Source organism: Typopeltis vanoorti, chromosome 14, assembly GCF_054136105.1.
Source record: "Typopeltis vanoorti isolate ZY-2024b chromosome 14, IOZ_Tvanoo_1.0, whole genome shotgun sequence".
Classification (NCBI taxonomy): domain Eukaryota; kingdom Metazoa; phylum Arthropoda; class Arachnida; order Uropygi; family Thelyphonidae; genus Typopeltis; species Typopeltis vanoorti.
The window spans coordinates 11,275,942-11,291,429 of NC_143562.1; the positions used below are offsets into that span (position 1 = coordinate 11,275,942).

At 33.9% G+C, this 15,488-nt stretch overlaps 1 protein-coding gene across 1 annotated transcript in view; it reads left to right on the forward strand.

The window, feature by feature from the left end:
* Window positions 1–299: 299 nt before the first annotated feature.
* Window positions 300–15,488, forward strand: part of LOC150099214 (neuroligin-4, Y-linked-like) — a 51,915-nt gene continuing 36,726 nt past the window's right edge. Inside the window, exons 1-2 of the mRNA XM_090403961.1 lie at window positions 300–551; window positions 13,578–13,727. Of these exons, the coding sequence (XP_090260087.1) occupies window positions 336–551; window positions 13,578–13,727 (366 nt within the window). The 5' untranslated portion in view covers window positions 300–335. The remainder of the gene's footprint in view (window positions 552–13,577; window positions 13,728–15,488) is intronic.

Below are 15,488 nucleotides of genomic sequence, written 5' to 3' on the forward strand. Positions count from 1 at the left end.
GACTCACCCGGGCGGTGTCTCGCCTGACGTACACCCAGCGCACTTTCTCCACCTGTTCGACGTTTCGCAATGGATTCTCTATGAGGGGAAAACCGATTTTTCTCTGCCGCCCTAAAATAGTGGAACTTCGCTCGCTAGCTCGGGTGTGTGTGTGTCGGTGCAACGGTCATGCTATTCTAGTGTTGCTCAGCGTCGGTAAATCGTCAAAAGGAAACCGAACACTTCCGGAAGTTCTTTATTTAAAGCAAATCTCATTCTTTTGGTGTTTTTCTTCGCAGTTTCTTTTTTTCAATGTGAGACTCGAAGGGAAAGTACGAAGCTACATCGCTTAAGGGATGACCAGTGGGATGTTGGAGAAGATCTGTGTGTTGGTGTGCTGTGTTTTGTTGCCATGGTTACCGTTCGGGAGCGGACAGGAATTTTATCCGGTGGTGGTGACAGACAAGGGATCTGTTAGAGGACTTCTGATGGATTCTTTAATTAGGCGACACTTTTATGCGTTTCGAGGGATACCTTACGCTGCTCCCCCCTTGGGTCCTCAGAGATTCAAGGTAAGTGTGTTTTCTTACGCTTTGTCCCACAGGTCTCGTGTTTTGTTTTACATGGAAGTTTACCACACACACACACACACACACACACACACACACACACACACACACACACACACACACACACACACACACACACACACACACACACACACAATCACGCGCGCCCGCGGATTCAGTGTAGCCAGTGGCGTAATGGTTTTCTCCTATTCTTATCCTTGGAGAGAGAGAGAGAATCCCAAAATTTGGACAGTTATGTGACTAAAAGTAGTTCACAAATTTTACTGTAATAAATTTATTTCCATTTATTGTATCTTTGTTTTACACCATCGCAAAACGTAGTCGGTATCGCCGATGTCCTCCGTGTGGAGAGATCTAGGTTCGACTTCCTTCTAAGATGCGAAAGAACCTCTATCTGAATCAGCGTACCATACGGAGATGAAGGGTCTTTCAACCCTCTCGCATTCCGTGAAAGAAAAAAACAAATTATGTTTTCTTTCATGGAATTGTGTGAACCAAGGGAATATTGTTTGTACGTAATGTGGATAAATATGTTTTAATGCACAATGCATTGATCTTTTCCATAAACACAAAGTTCTCTGTTTGAAATAAAGAACTTCTTCCGGTATATATTAATCTACATTTGAGTCATCCCGATGTAAAAAGTAGTCCTAAGTTTTCCGTTGGTTCACTAAATGTAGTTCTCCAGTCCTTCATGCGAAATAGATGCGCATATAAAATATACAAAATAAATCTAAAAATATATATGTGAGAATGGGACCTTCCTCATGAGTCCCTTGGCTCCATGGGGGCCTGTTGTTGATGATGATAATAATAACAACATCAACAACAATAATAATATATACTCGTAACTTCAAAATATGAAAACTATGTGTACATAGTATAGAGAATGCTTTTGTATAAGTCCTTGTGAAAATGGTAAGTTTTCTGAAATATATGAACCACGCATTTAAGTTTGGAACAATCAGATGATTGAGGTCTTTTTATAGGGGGCGTACACAACAGTTACTTAAAGTTGTTGTTTTTTTTTATTTATTTAATGTGTATAATTTAATTATACAAATCAAATTATATTTGATTTGTATAATTTAAGGCAGAACTCATAACACAATTAAGGAAAAGGACGCATATATTTTATTATTACATAGCACTTCCGTGGATTCCCTGATCTGTTAATTATGTGTGTTCTTTGGCTAGTTTGTGTGTATAATAAATTTAAAAAAAATGGAGAAAGTGTTCTGACCTAAACGAAACTGATTAATTCAGCTGAAAGTACTTAGAAGGGTGTCTTTGTGTTATGGATGAGATCTGAACCCACGTGTTTAAAGAAAAATGCGGTTATTGACCGAAATACGACTACTAACATCGGCGCCATCTTTTTCAGTATTTTTTATTTATCTGTGAATTTTAAAATCAAGTATAATTTTATTCATTATTTGATTGAAATGGAGGGAAATTGAAATTAATTTGAATCGGTTGCTTCGATTGGAGTGATGTTTGTGTATATCTATGGAAGTCAATTATTTAATCAGCAATTTTTCGTTTATTATTCATTATTTCTTCCACTTTCAGTGATTTTGAATGCTTTGTTTTTCTTATTACATATTCGGGTTTCAGTCGTTGATTGACTGGGGAAGGATGATGCAAAAGTTTTGCGATGACCTGCTTGTCAAGTTTGTGCTGTACAAATGGATGGAAAGTGTAATTTATTTTCAGCTAGATGCTATTTGCAACAGCGTCAATGAAGGTAAATACAGGTGTCGCTGTAAACATTGCATCATCGAGACAGAATGAGAGACAGTCGGTGGAGTCATCCCTTTAGTGTTTGACGTACCCACAAAGGGCATGTAGATTTATTTTTTCGTTTGAAATTCTCAACACAATGGCTACGAGTAATAAAAAAAATTACATGACACAAATATCAAAAATAAGTTCAGCGTTTTCTTCTCTCCACTTATTCAATTCCTCCATGAAAAAAAAATGAAAAAAAAAACAGCATAAAAGCAAGCAATCAATTTCATAAAAAATAAATAAATAAAATCCGCAAGAAAGAATTTATTACAAAACATCATGACTTATGAGTATATTGGTTACGTGGTAAGCAATTTGTGTTGTTATTTTGTTTTCATTAAATTCGTAAACGCATCCATGATTTCTTTTTTCGCAGCACCATGGAGCCCCCTTTTTTGTTCACCCCCCTTCTGTTGGAGATGCGCTGAGTGCCTCGACCTACATTACCAGGCTGGAATAATACATGATCACGTGTAATACATTCTGTATTATTTCACAGTCAAAACCTATCCCATTCAGCAATAAACACACTCTTCGTTTATTATTCGTAAAGTTCAGGATGTGTATCTTTTATTATATTTAAAAACAAATTGAAATGAAGATCTTTTATATATTTTTCTAGTCAGTATAATTAAAGGATAGCCTTAACATTATTTTGTATCGGACAGATAGAGAAAGAGGTTGTAACGAGGGACGGAGATCTCGTACCTGTTTGAAAATATTATTTCCTTAATCAAAAACTTTGATTACCAAGGGAATATTGTATTTAGGGAAACTTCTTGATCAAGGCGATAATATACAGAAGCATAATATAATGTGTTTCATAACACAGTGACGACTGAACTGGATAAGGTAATGGGTTTATAGTGATTCTGCTAGACCTTGCTAAGGCCTTTGACAGGATACCACACGGAATTCTAATCAGTAAACATGGGGATGGATATAGAGTTGGTGAGATGGATAGCAGAGTGGTTGACATTAGCAGTTTACTTCATTGGTGCAACTGTACTCCAGACACCAGGAAATTGATGAGACCAGGGACTTGGGAGTGTTGGTGGATAGGGAGTTGAAGTTTAGGGGGTACATTGCAAAAGTGGCTAAATAAGCTTATCAAATCACTTGGTTACTGAAGAATAATTTGACGAGCAGAGACAAGCAAGTTATTGTTACTCTGTATCGAGCCTTCTAACACCCCATCTTGACTACTGTGCCCAGTTATGGGCTCCAGGGTTTCTTCGTGATGGGGAGGAAGTGGAGAGGATCCAGAGACGAGTGACCAAGATGATAGCAGGTCTGAGGAATGAACCATATGAGAACAGGTTGAAGATTTGTGGGTTGCAGAAATTGGTTGAAAGGCGGAAGAGGGGGTGATATGATTGAGACATTCAAATTATTGAAGGGTTTCTATAAGATTAATTCAGAAGATATTTTTGAGAATAGCACTGGTGGTGGGAAAACTGGGGGCCATTCATGGAAACTGGGCAAGAGTGTGGTTAGCAAGAGTGTTAGAGCTGGGTTCATTACTTTTAGAGGGTAATGAGTGGAATAAGCTGCCAGGGTCTGTTGTGGGTGCTATGACTGTGTGAATGTTGAATAGTTGTTCTTGACATGATGTTAGGGGCCTCCCTCGATGACTCTAAGGACTCCTTGGAGTTGCCCCTAATAATAATAGTAATAATAATAATAATAATAATTTTAAATAGTAATAGTAGTTTATTGATTGCTAAAATATTTACACATACAATAGATATCTTGAGTGACATTGCAACTTATAATTTTACAGAATTCAGCTCTAAATGCTGCGTTTTCTACATTGATTTCAACTAAAATTTGAAATAATATTTTTTTGCCTCTGTATTATGTATTTACAACATGTTAACAATGAAGATTATTCAGAAATGTTTTTGTATAATATTTTTTTTTGTTTATATAATTTTTAATTACAAGAATAATTTAAACATTATTTTTTCATGTTACATAAGAGTATTATATTAATGATATTATCACATAATAATCAGTATCTTCTTTATTGTTGTATGCTTTACTAACTGTTTTATTACATAATCTGCTTCTTTGGTTATAAGGATTAGGTGTGGTCGAGTGAGGCGAGTTAATCCCACCTACTTCGAAGCTTGGGTTAGCTTTTGTGAAGAGAGTAGGATTTAGGCTTCACTGTTTATGTGTTGCTGCTGTTTATGTATGGGATATAGGCATTGGATGCTAATGAATTGTGATGTGTATATTAGTGTTAATGGTTTCTTAACTTTGTTCGTATATTTTCCAGAGTTTGCGTTTTAATGTTCTGTAGTTATCTATATGTTTTAAATTTCTTGGTAGGTTGTTCAGTTGCGTGGGTATCTGATGTGATCTCACAAAAGAACCATATGAGTTTTTGAAGGGTGTATGGATGTAGAAAGGTGTTGTAGGTCTTGTTATACGATGTGTCTCTGTTGTTTTGATAGGTGATGTTGAAGTAATTCCTTGTTAATGTAATGTAGTATTTCAGGTTTTTAATGCTCAGAATTCTGTGTATCGCCATGTGCTTGTCGGATATTGGTTGTTGCATGTAAAGAGTCCAGATCACTGTTGACACAATTTTCGTGTGTTATGTTTCTAATTTTGTTAGGTGGCTGTTTGATGTGTTTGCATAAACTGTTATTCCGTATCTGAGTAGGGATTCGCAGATACCGTGATATAGGAGTTTTTTTTATGTTGGAAGGAATGATGCCTTTAACTTGGAAGAGTTTTGCTGCGATGTTCCTGAGTTTAGTGTGCAGGTATTCTATATGTTTTGTCCATTTAAGATGGGAATCTATATAGAGACCGAGGTATTTTGCGTGTGTTACAGGTTTAATTTCGGGACATTGGCAGGTATTATTGTTGTCAATGCAGCGGTATGTGTGACAGTGTATCGATAGTGATGCGGGGCGTATGATTCTTGGATTGTGTATTATCAACATCTGTGTTTTGGTGCGGTTGATTAGAATTGCGTTTTGGTGGAAGTATGTTGTGATTTCATTTAGGTCTTGTTGTGCTTTGAAGAGAACTGTGTTGATGTCTGTGTGGATTGCTAGTAGTGCAGTGTCATCTGCGTACTGAAATATTTGACTTCTTATGGATATCTTATGAACATCGTTAATGTATATGTTGTTATAATATGGCACCTTGAGGTACACCGTGTTTTTTTTTTGTATACCCCGACTGTAACATGTACTTATTTTTGTTACCTGTGTTCTGTTTGAAAGGTAGTTCTTGAACCATGTATGCAGTGTTCCCCTTATACCTATTGAGTATAGTTTGGTGAGTAGTATGTCATGTTCAAGTGTATCAAATGCTTTGGTTATGTCCAGCAGTATAAGGACGGCGTACTTGTTTTTGTCGAGAGCTTTGTTTATTGTGTCGGCGATGTCTTCTAATAAAGTGATGGTGCTTTTTGTTTTCTGAAAGCCGTATTGGTTTTGTGAGATGATGTTGTACTTCTGTTAATAGTTCTGTAGTCTGGTGTGTGTTATTTTTTCAAATATTTTTGAGATGACTTGTAGTGTAGCTATTAGTCTGTAGTTCTGATTATCGTTTCTTTTGCCGTATTTATATATAGGCGTAATTACTTCAGTTTTTAGTTGTTGTGGAATAATGCCTGTGTCAAATATGATGTTTATGAGTTTTAACAGTATTGTATTTATTTGTTAAAAGTGTGTTGTAATGTCTGTGAGTCTTATTTTGTCTATTCCTGGAGTGGTCTTTGGTTTTAATTGTAGGAGTGCTTCTTTCAGTTCCTGTTTTGTTACGGGTGGAAAATACATCGTTTGTTGTTGACTTTGTGTCGGTAGTTTTTTGTTGATCGTTGGTAGTTTGTCTTTTTTGAGTTGTCTGATATTGTTTGTGAAAGCATGTTTGAATGAGTCTGCTAGTTCCTCTTGGTTTGTGTCCTGACCGAAGCTTTTTGCGATAAAATCTTGTGCTGAAGTTTTCTTTTTTCGAGTTACTAATTCGTTGAGTGTAGCCCATGTTTGCTTAATGTGGTCGTTATATTCCATGAATTTTTGGAAGTAGTACCGTCTTTTTGCCCTACGAATTTTTGTTGTTAGTTTATTTCTTGTGTTTTTGTATAAGGTTTATAAATGTGTATTACTGGTTGACTTTTTAAGTTTTTTCCATAGATTTTCTTTTACAGTAATAACATTTAGTATGTCTTCATTTATCCATGGATTGTTGTTTGTTTGTCGCCTCGTTTGTGTAGGTTTTGTTGCTTTTTTGTATATTTCTGTGAACTTTAGTTGAAAGTTTTCGTATAATGTTACAGGATCATTTATTTTAAGTAGGGAATTCCAGTGTGTATTTTTTACATGGTTATCGACAATGCTCTTTAGCGTGATCGAGTTTTGTCGACTTTTGTGGTGGTGGGAGAGGGGGGGTAGGTAACGTAATAAAACGAAGTTTAATAATAATAATAATAATAATAATAATAATAATAATAATAATAATAATAATAATATATTTCTGCTGCGTGTACCACTTGTTTGTTTTTCATCCACCAGTGATGGCAACGCCGTCTTTTTGTGCATTTCTTGATAGTTCTGGAAACTACAGCGACACACTAAGGCGCCGGTCAAGCATTAAAAATGACGTCATGTTGAGAGTAGGTTTCCATGGGTTTTTAAACACATAACTCATTATCATTTTTTTCCGTGCTGTATGACAAGTTTCTTTTTTCTCTCCTGAATTACTTGAAATGAACTGCCAGTGTAATCGATATACCGAACATAAAACCTAATGTCTGATTTATCTGTGTGTTTTGTCAATGGATACTTGACCTTTTTTGCAATCTAAGGTTCTGTTTTGATTTACAAGCTTCAACTCAAGTTTTTTATAATATATTTATAGAGAATATTCACAGCAGCCTCCGTAGCTCAGTCAGTATAGGACGAAGTCCTTTGGTTGGAAAGACCTGCGTTCAATTTCCGTCAGTGACGTGAGGAATCTTTATCTGGTCTTTTTTCGAAGGTGAGTTAGCCGGTCTCAGACGGAGGTAGGGGGTGTTTTCTCATTTTATAGCCTAACTTAGGTGATTTTTCTTTCTTTTTGGGATAAAAGGAAGAATATTTTTTGTTTAACATTTTTTAAATATTTAAATATTAAAAAAAACTTCTTGATTACGTGTTAAATCGAAAGGCCTTTGATTATTCTATTGATATATTTCAGTGTTATCTTGTACAGAGGTCAGCTATTGAAACAAATTTTTGCAATAACGTGACAGCTAGCACTGTAATATCTGCGGGTAGAGGGAGGTTTTAAAAATTCATTAAGGTGTCATCTTTTTTTTATATGTATCGAAATATGAATAACATTACAATATTCCAATAAAGATATTCGTCAATACTTTGTTCTCTACACATTTACGACATTGTGAAATATTCAAATTGCACAGTATGGGTGTTCTCTACCACGTTTTTAGCCTACATCCCTATTCTCTATATATTTAGTAACCCGTTGTACATGCGAATTGCCTCATATTGCTATTCATCCAGTCACAAATGGAGTATTGCAACGCTGATGTTGTAACATGCAAACACGCTGTGACCTCCCATCTTGTAGTAAACAGGAAACTGAACGCTGTACAAGATAAAAACAAGGATTCATTACGAGTTCGAGTTTAGATTTACCTTTATTGTACTTGATGAGTTTAAAAAATACCGAAGCAGATTTAAAAACATATTTTTAATCCCTTATCGATCCTCGATGCAGATATATCATAGCGGATATTCGTGCATCAATTTCCAATTAAATAATAGCATCTGATATTAGCCACCACCTTGTGTTATTGGCATTCTCTAAAATAACAAAGCCGACTTATTCCGTGTGTTCAAAAGCGAGTTGGGTATTTAAACCATGAAGGTTATTTATTAGTTTCATTGACTTTTTTTTCCATCTCTCTCTCTCTCTCTCTCAACAAAATCTAACCGCATTAGAAATAAAATGTACTTTGATTTCTATGCGTATTTTCTGATTTGTTGGTTATATTTCAGCAAGTTAAATTAAGGACTCGTTACAAGCGCATCGATAACTTGGTCAGGGGACGAAAGATCTTGGTTCGAATCCCCCTCCAGGAGGCTAAAACTTTATAAGGGGTTTTTAGCTGAAAGGGGTCGAGTTAGCCGGTATCATATGTAGAAAGAGTAGGAAATTCCTTCAAAAAAGAGATCAACCTGCTAAATGTGTATTTGCAGTCCTAACCGAACATAGCAAATTGACCTCATGGTCTTCGTTTGTTTGGGCATACCAAAAGTACAAATCAACACAGACATCCTTTGTCTCGAAAGGACCTAGATTGACGCGCTTCTATTTTTCTGGTCTGATGATGTAGCGAAATCAGATGACGTGTGTAATGAGATCGCTGTAGGTGGCTTGGATGTAGGATGTTAGGTACAAGTACTCCAAGGCAAGGGTTGAGAAGGGTTTTTTACTTTTTTTTTTCTTACTGACTGGCCATATTCGCATTCTACTTCATAATTGGGAATGAATAATTAATGATTAACTGTTACATAGTAAAAAAGCAAACACAACAGGTACGTTTGTCAAATTTATTTCGCATATTTATGCATGTTTATTAGACATTCTTTAAGTTATTAAATCTTAAAATCCGAAATGAATAGGGCTTTAAAGATTGATATGATGCATTAAAATGATTCATTAAATCCTGTTAATGAGATTATTCAACTCAAGGTTAAATCGATGAGTTCACTTCCAAAGAACGTTTAGCATTGAATTAAGAATTGTTGTCCTACGTTTTTTCCTGCCAGGTGGTGCTTTAATCATCTATTTATGATTTAAAGTGTTAAAAGTAAATTTAAAAAATAGGTTTAAAGGTTAAAATCAACCGATTTTAATGTCATCAATTTTTCAATTTAAAATTCGGAAAGTGAACAACATTCTCCACTTGCTCACCGCTTCTGCCGACCCAGATCCCTAATGTCCGTTAAGATTTGTCCAGCTGTGCGACCAGCTGTTGCACAGATAGACTGCAGCTGAGCTGATGTGCTGTAATACCGATTGAAAAAAATATATAAAGACAACAAGAAAGAGGAAACCATTATAACGTTTTTTGTTTAAGGATAAACGTTACAAAAATTTTATGAGAATCAAGTAAGAAATAATTGAAATAATCGTTAACAGTTATTAAAAAAATGTGTTTATTGAAAAGCAAGAAATTTAGTTGGGTTACTTGAATTGATATCATCTCTGCTAACCAATAGGTTTGAATCACACTGAGACGAGAACGTTTGTCAATGATTTTAAACAGATGATTTTCATAACCAGTGTGAGACTTTCAACTGCGTTATTGGATACTTGAACTGGCTTGAAAATTCCACGTTTAATCCATAGAGTAGGATTTCAAGATTATCTAAACCTACTCACAGTAGTAAATCGGAGAAAACTTCTGCATATATGTATTTATTAATTCCAAACAGACCAGGAAGAGTTCCTTCAGTCCTTACTTTTGGAAGATCGTAGGGAACTGGTCTCTGTCCCCTTAGTGGTCACCGATAGCTGTGACCAAGGCTATCAATCATTCCATGGGCCTCAGGGAAGAGAGTATGGCAGATCACAGCTGTTATCTCTTGGTTACAACTTTTAACATGAAATTTTGTGAATTTTACAGTTGATTTCATTTATTTATTTATTTATTGTTTGAGTTGAATTAACGTCAGTAGATTTATTTATACATTTATGATTGGTAAGTGGCTATAAAAATTGAGAAAGAAAAGGTAATGATACAATTAGATGAAACATGATACCCCACAAAAAGTATCTGTTATACGGAATATAAGATTTATCATATTTAGTTGCACCAAAATTTATCTAACTTCGAAACAACTGAAAAAAAAAAAAGCTTCTCTAGTGTGCAAGTAGAACTTGAACATATAACTTTATTTATTTATTTATTTTTCCTGGTGATCTATTTGCAGTAAAAGATACCACTATACTCTACTGTAGATTTACAACTTTCATTCACATAATAATAATAATAATAATAATAATATATTTTTTAAATATTTTATTATGTGAATGAAAGTTACATACATAGATATAAGTTATATATAGATATAGATATAAGTTACATACATAGATACAATCATAATTATATATACACGTATATATATATAATATTTATTAACAACATTAATTATTAATAATATTTATGTTATTAATATTTATTAATAACATTACAATTGTGAGTAACAGATACTTGCAAGTTAATAATATTTTTCAATAATAATGATAATAATAGTATTTTTTTAAAAAAATTAAAATTTATGATTACATGTTTAAATTACGTGATACATACATTGCACACATACGTACTTTTGATTAGACATGATACGTACATTCAGTACATTATTTTATTTCTTATTTTTTTAATTCAATCATTTTTTATTATTAAAATTAAAATTATGATTGCATATTTACAACACGTAATATTACACGCGTGGATAGGCTTATGTGTTCGTCAGACATGTAATTAGTTTCACGGTATAATAAGAACACAGATGGTTAAGAAAATAACTATTTATTAACTTAAAAGCTAATATTTCGCTGGTATTATATCCAGTGAAATATGTAATCTGAAATATGTAATATTACAACACGTAATATTACATATTTACAACAGGTTTAATTCTGTTTTTTGTTTTTGTTTTTTTTTAATAACAATTAAATTCTTTCCGATTTTTTCTTTGTTTTCTTTTTTTCTGTATAATGTATTATATTCTTTCTTTGGGAGACATTTCTAATTTCTTCATCCAAGCTTAGCAGAGCTTATCTGAGGAAGATAATAGATGGCGGTGGTTTCGTGGTTATGTTTCTATACTGTTCGCAAGCCAGGTGTTGATTTTACTGTTTGTTGATACATTCTGGGAAGGCTTCAACTGCTATTACACAGGGTAACTTTATTTTTATTTTTTTTATTTTTTGCAGGTAGAGTTGGATTTGGACATGGTGTGTGTTTGTTTGTGTCCTTGTAGTGGTGTTTTTGATAGGGGTTTGTTATAGGTTTTTTTGCGTGTGTGTGCGTGTGTGCGTGAGAGAGAGAGAGAGAGAGAGAGAAACAGTAATTTCTCTAATTTTCATTCTCGCTATAATATTTATATAGCGCCTGTTTCAGCTTTCTGTGTGACCCTCGGTTTCTGTCATCGAACGTGTTGTGAAATAATAATAATAATAATAATAATAATAATAATAATAATAATATTGACTGACAAAAATGTTGCAGTAAAAAAATTACAAAATCTAGATAAGTTTTTAATAACTATTACTCCAATAAAGAATAAAATGACCGTATGTCGATTTTTCAGAGAGATAAAGTCCATGGGTTTTGAAATATTCCTGAAAGAGATGTGTGCTGTACTCGGAACCTTGACACCGGTGTATCAAGTTTCTGAATTAAACACGCAACGATTCATTTAAAATATTCTTATTCTTAGTGTCCTATCTGCTTAGATGCATGCAGTTTAACTGTTCTCTTCCCCTCACACCCGTTTAGAGGAGAACTCCAAACTAATACGCCATTTTTTTTTCTCTCTCTTCGTTCATACTTCTACTGGAGTCTGCCTTCTTACGTATTTTCTAAAAAATATGTATACTCAGAGTTTTGCTAACCTTAAAAATGTTCTCCTCAGTCTTCCACCTAACCGCTTCCAGCTATTTAAAACACTCTTGTATCCTCGAGACGATAGAGGAAACAAGTGGAAACTAAGTAGGAAAGATTCTGAGCCACTCTTCCAGCAGTGACATTCAAGCAAGTAAGAAGTAGCACATTATTCCTGTCATCTTGCACTGTTTGAAAAGATTTAGGTTAATGGATTGGCGCAGGTAAACTGTGTTAGAACTCATTATCATGTTCTCCAAAAATATTCTTTGGATACACGTGACCAGGTAAAATGGCAGACATGCTTGGGATATTGCAGGATCACCATCACGAGGCGATGTCAACAACGCTGGAGTTCTTTCTGATAATCGTGTGATTTCTTCTTCTTCTTCTTCTTTTCGTCAGCTGATGGCGGGCTGAGTTCCTCAAAGACGAATTTTTGCCATTTCCTTCTGTCTTTTTATTAAGTTCTGTTATGGAGTTTAAGTGGGTGTTTTCTTTAATGTTGTCAATCCATTTCTTTCTTGGTCTTCTTCTGCTGGGCTGTCCTTCAATTCTACCATTTAATAATATATTTAGTAATTTTTCTGGGTTCGTTTTTGAATCGTGTAACTTAACGATCATAAAAAAAAACAAAAAAAAAAACCACTGGTGATGAATCTAAATTGTGCTTGCCTCCAAACTTGGTTCATTGGGAATTACCAAGAATCTAAGTACAGTGAACTTCGGATAGAAAATCTGTGTTCCTAAAGCCACTATAAATTGTTATTACAATACAAGAGATAAGAGGATGAATATTTATAGACTCTCTCTCTCTCTCTCTCTCTCTCTCTCTCTCTCTCTCTCTCTCTCTCTCTCTCTCTCTCTCTCTCTCTTGATGGCGTCAAAAGAAAGAGAGAGAGTTTTAGATGAACTATAAGGATGACTGACGTCATCCTTATAGTTCATCTTTGCCTTGAATTGTTTTACAATCTTATTCAAGGATCACTTTAAAAATGACGGCTTTATCATTAAAGAGGTAATCTAAATGTTTGAGAGATGTCCAAGATGCTCACGCTTCATAGATGATTTTCTCTCTATAAGTCATTAATATTGACTTCTCATCTTCTTGCTGTGATGTTCGTAATGTTCGCCTAATGCTTCTTTGGATCTGCTTTTATATGCAGAGTAATGTGCATGAGAAGAAAATTATTGAGGGACGGTACACTATCTTGCAGTATAGCACTGGCCACAATGATCATTGTAGTTGACAAAACGAAATGGAAGGTACAAAATTTTCTAAGGTGATGACTAATAATATCACATGAACTTGTAGTAATTCATTGTTATTATACCATGAAAATCTGCCCAATTCCAGTCCATTAAGTAATAGCATATAGAACGGTGTTAATTATTTTAAATAATACCTGCACTATATAAAAAGTAGCTTATATGACAATAAAAGATGATGAATTACATTTTTAAAGTTGGATTTTAGATTGAAAGTAACACGAAATTTTGAGATTCTATTGCTGTATCTGAAAGTTGATCAAGAAGGAGTTCATCTCATTCATTGATTTTATTCTTTACAGCTTCCCGTTTCGAACCCAGGATGGAAAGGAGTTCTCGATGCTACCAAATATCGCGATCCTTGTCCACAGTTAGACAGGAAAGGAAGCATCATAGGAAAAGAAGATTGCCTCTTCCTCAATGTCTTCACTCCATTCATTCCTAGTAGGACAGTAGGTACCTTATGCTTTTAACTCTTGCTTGAACTTATAAAGCCTTACACAACGCAGAAAACCTAGAAATATGAAGTTCCAAATTCGTTGAAGTAATAACAAACTGTTGAGGGGAAAAAATGGTTAAAAAGTACAACTTCTGCTATTTATCTAAAACACGAGTTATTTTATTTCATGTGAGAATGATATAATGTGTATGAATTTAAATTTATTACTGATGCCGAGATTTCTTGACATCCTGAAATGATTTTTTCCATCGGGAAAAATGTTTTAAGGATGTATGCATCAGAAAGATCAATCAAAAGAACACCTTATGTGTCCAGATAATTTAAATAAATTGATGTTTGTATTTATATCCGTGTAGTGAAGCAACTTTAATCAACTAACCATTCATACAATTTACTGTGGAAAATAAGAGACTATTTTTACTACACACATCACTTTCCTCTCTGAACTTTATAAACACCAAGCAATTGTGACCGTCTTCTTGTTTAAACCTTCTCCAAAACATCCTCTTGTAAAGCACTTTCATTACTCGTCCCCAATAAGCAAGTGTAAAATTCACCTTTCACCTATTCTGTTCGCTTATCTCGGAATACAACCAAACATCTCTGCCTTCAAGCGATCTTCTAACAACTTCCAAGCAAAATTAATCTCCTTCCAAACAAGCTTGACATGCCCGTATTCATCAAGCACACTTCAGAACATAAAACGTTTGATGTTATGCTATGGATATTTTTAGCTTATGATTTGATTTTTTAAAATTTATTTTTCAAATCTCTCTAAAAGTGCAAAAAAAAAAGTTTATTGTATGTGTAAATATTTTAGCAGATCAATAAAAATATCATAAAAAATAATAATTATTATTAAATGAATTATTATGAATTATTATTGATATTATGAATTATGAATAATGAATGAATTATTAAATGAAATATTAAATAAATTATTTTTTAAAAAAATAACACCTCCAAGGGATACAAGGACTCATAGAGGAAGGGCGTACTATGCTACAAAATTCGCTGTCTGCATTGCTTAATCTATGCACATTACGCCACTATCTACCATCAATATACTACGCCATCTGCTGCCCAATAGCGGTATTTTTATCTGTTAATTACGCGTATATTGATCTTACATTTTTGGACGTATGCCGATTGAAAAACCCGAAGTTTTTGGAGGAAAAACCTGCCACCTCGGTATGACATCGGCTTATTCTCCTTCAGCGGAAAGAAAGGCAAATATTTTTCTCGTCATGAAGAGATCAAATTTGAGTATATTTCAGTCAAAAGGCACAATGTCCCGTATTTCTTTCAATTGCGCTACGGAGGCACACACATAAAAAATTATTATTATTATTATTATTATTATTATTATTATTATTATTATTATTATTATTATTATTATTATTATTATTATTATTATTATTATTATTATCTCAAATTTGCATTCCAATTGTTATTATTACATTTTGTATGTGAATATTGTAAAATAAAAGTATTGCTAAAAAACTAATAAAACTAATTGGAATTAAAGGTAAAGTTCCGTTCAGCTGAGAATAAAATAACTATTAGGCAATAAATTAACTCCAAACGACAGCTGGTTGTTTGGCATTTGAATTATTCGAGTTTTATATTATTACAGCGGTTTGGTGATGCGTCATAAATCAATGTATTCTTTGAAAATAGTTTTTACTATTAAGTGCAATCGATTTAAAATACGAGCGTTTTCATTCATCCATGAAATCCTTATTAAAGAAGT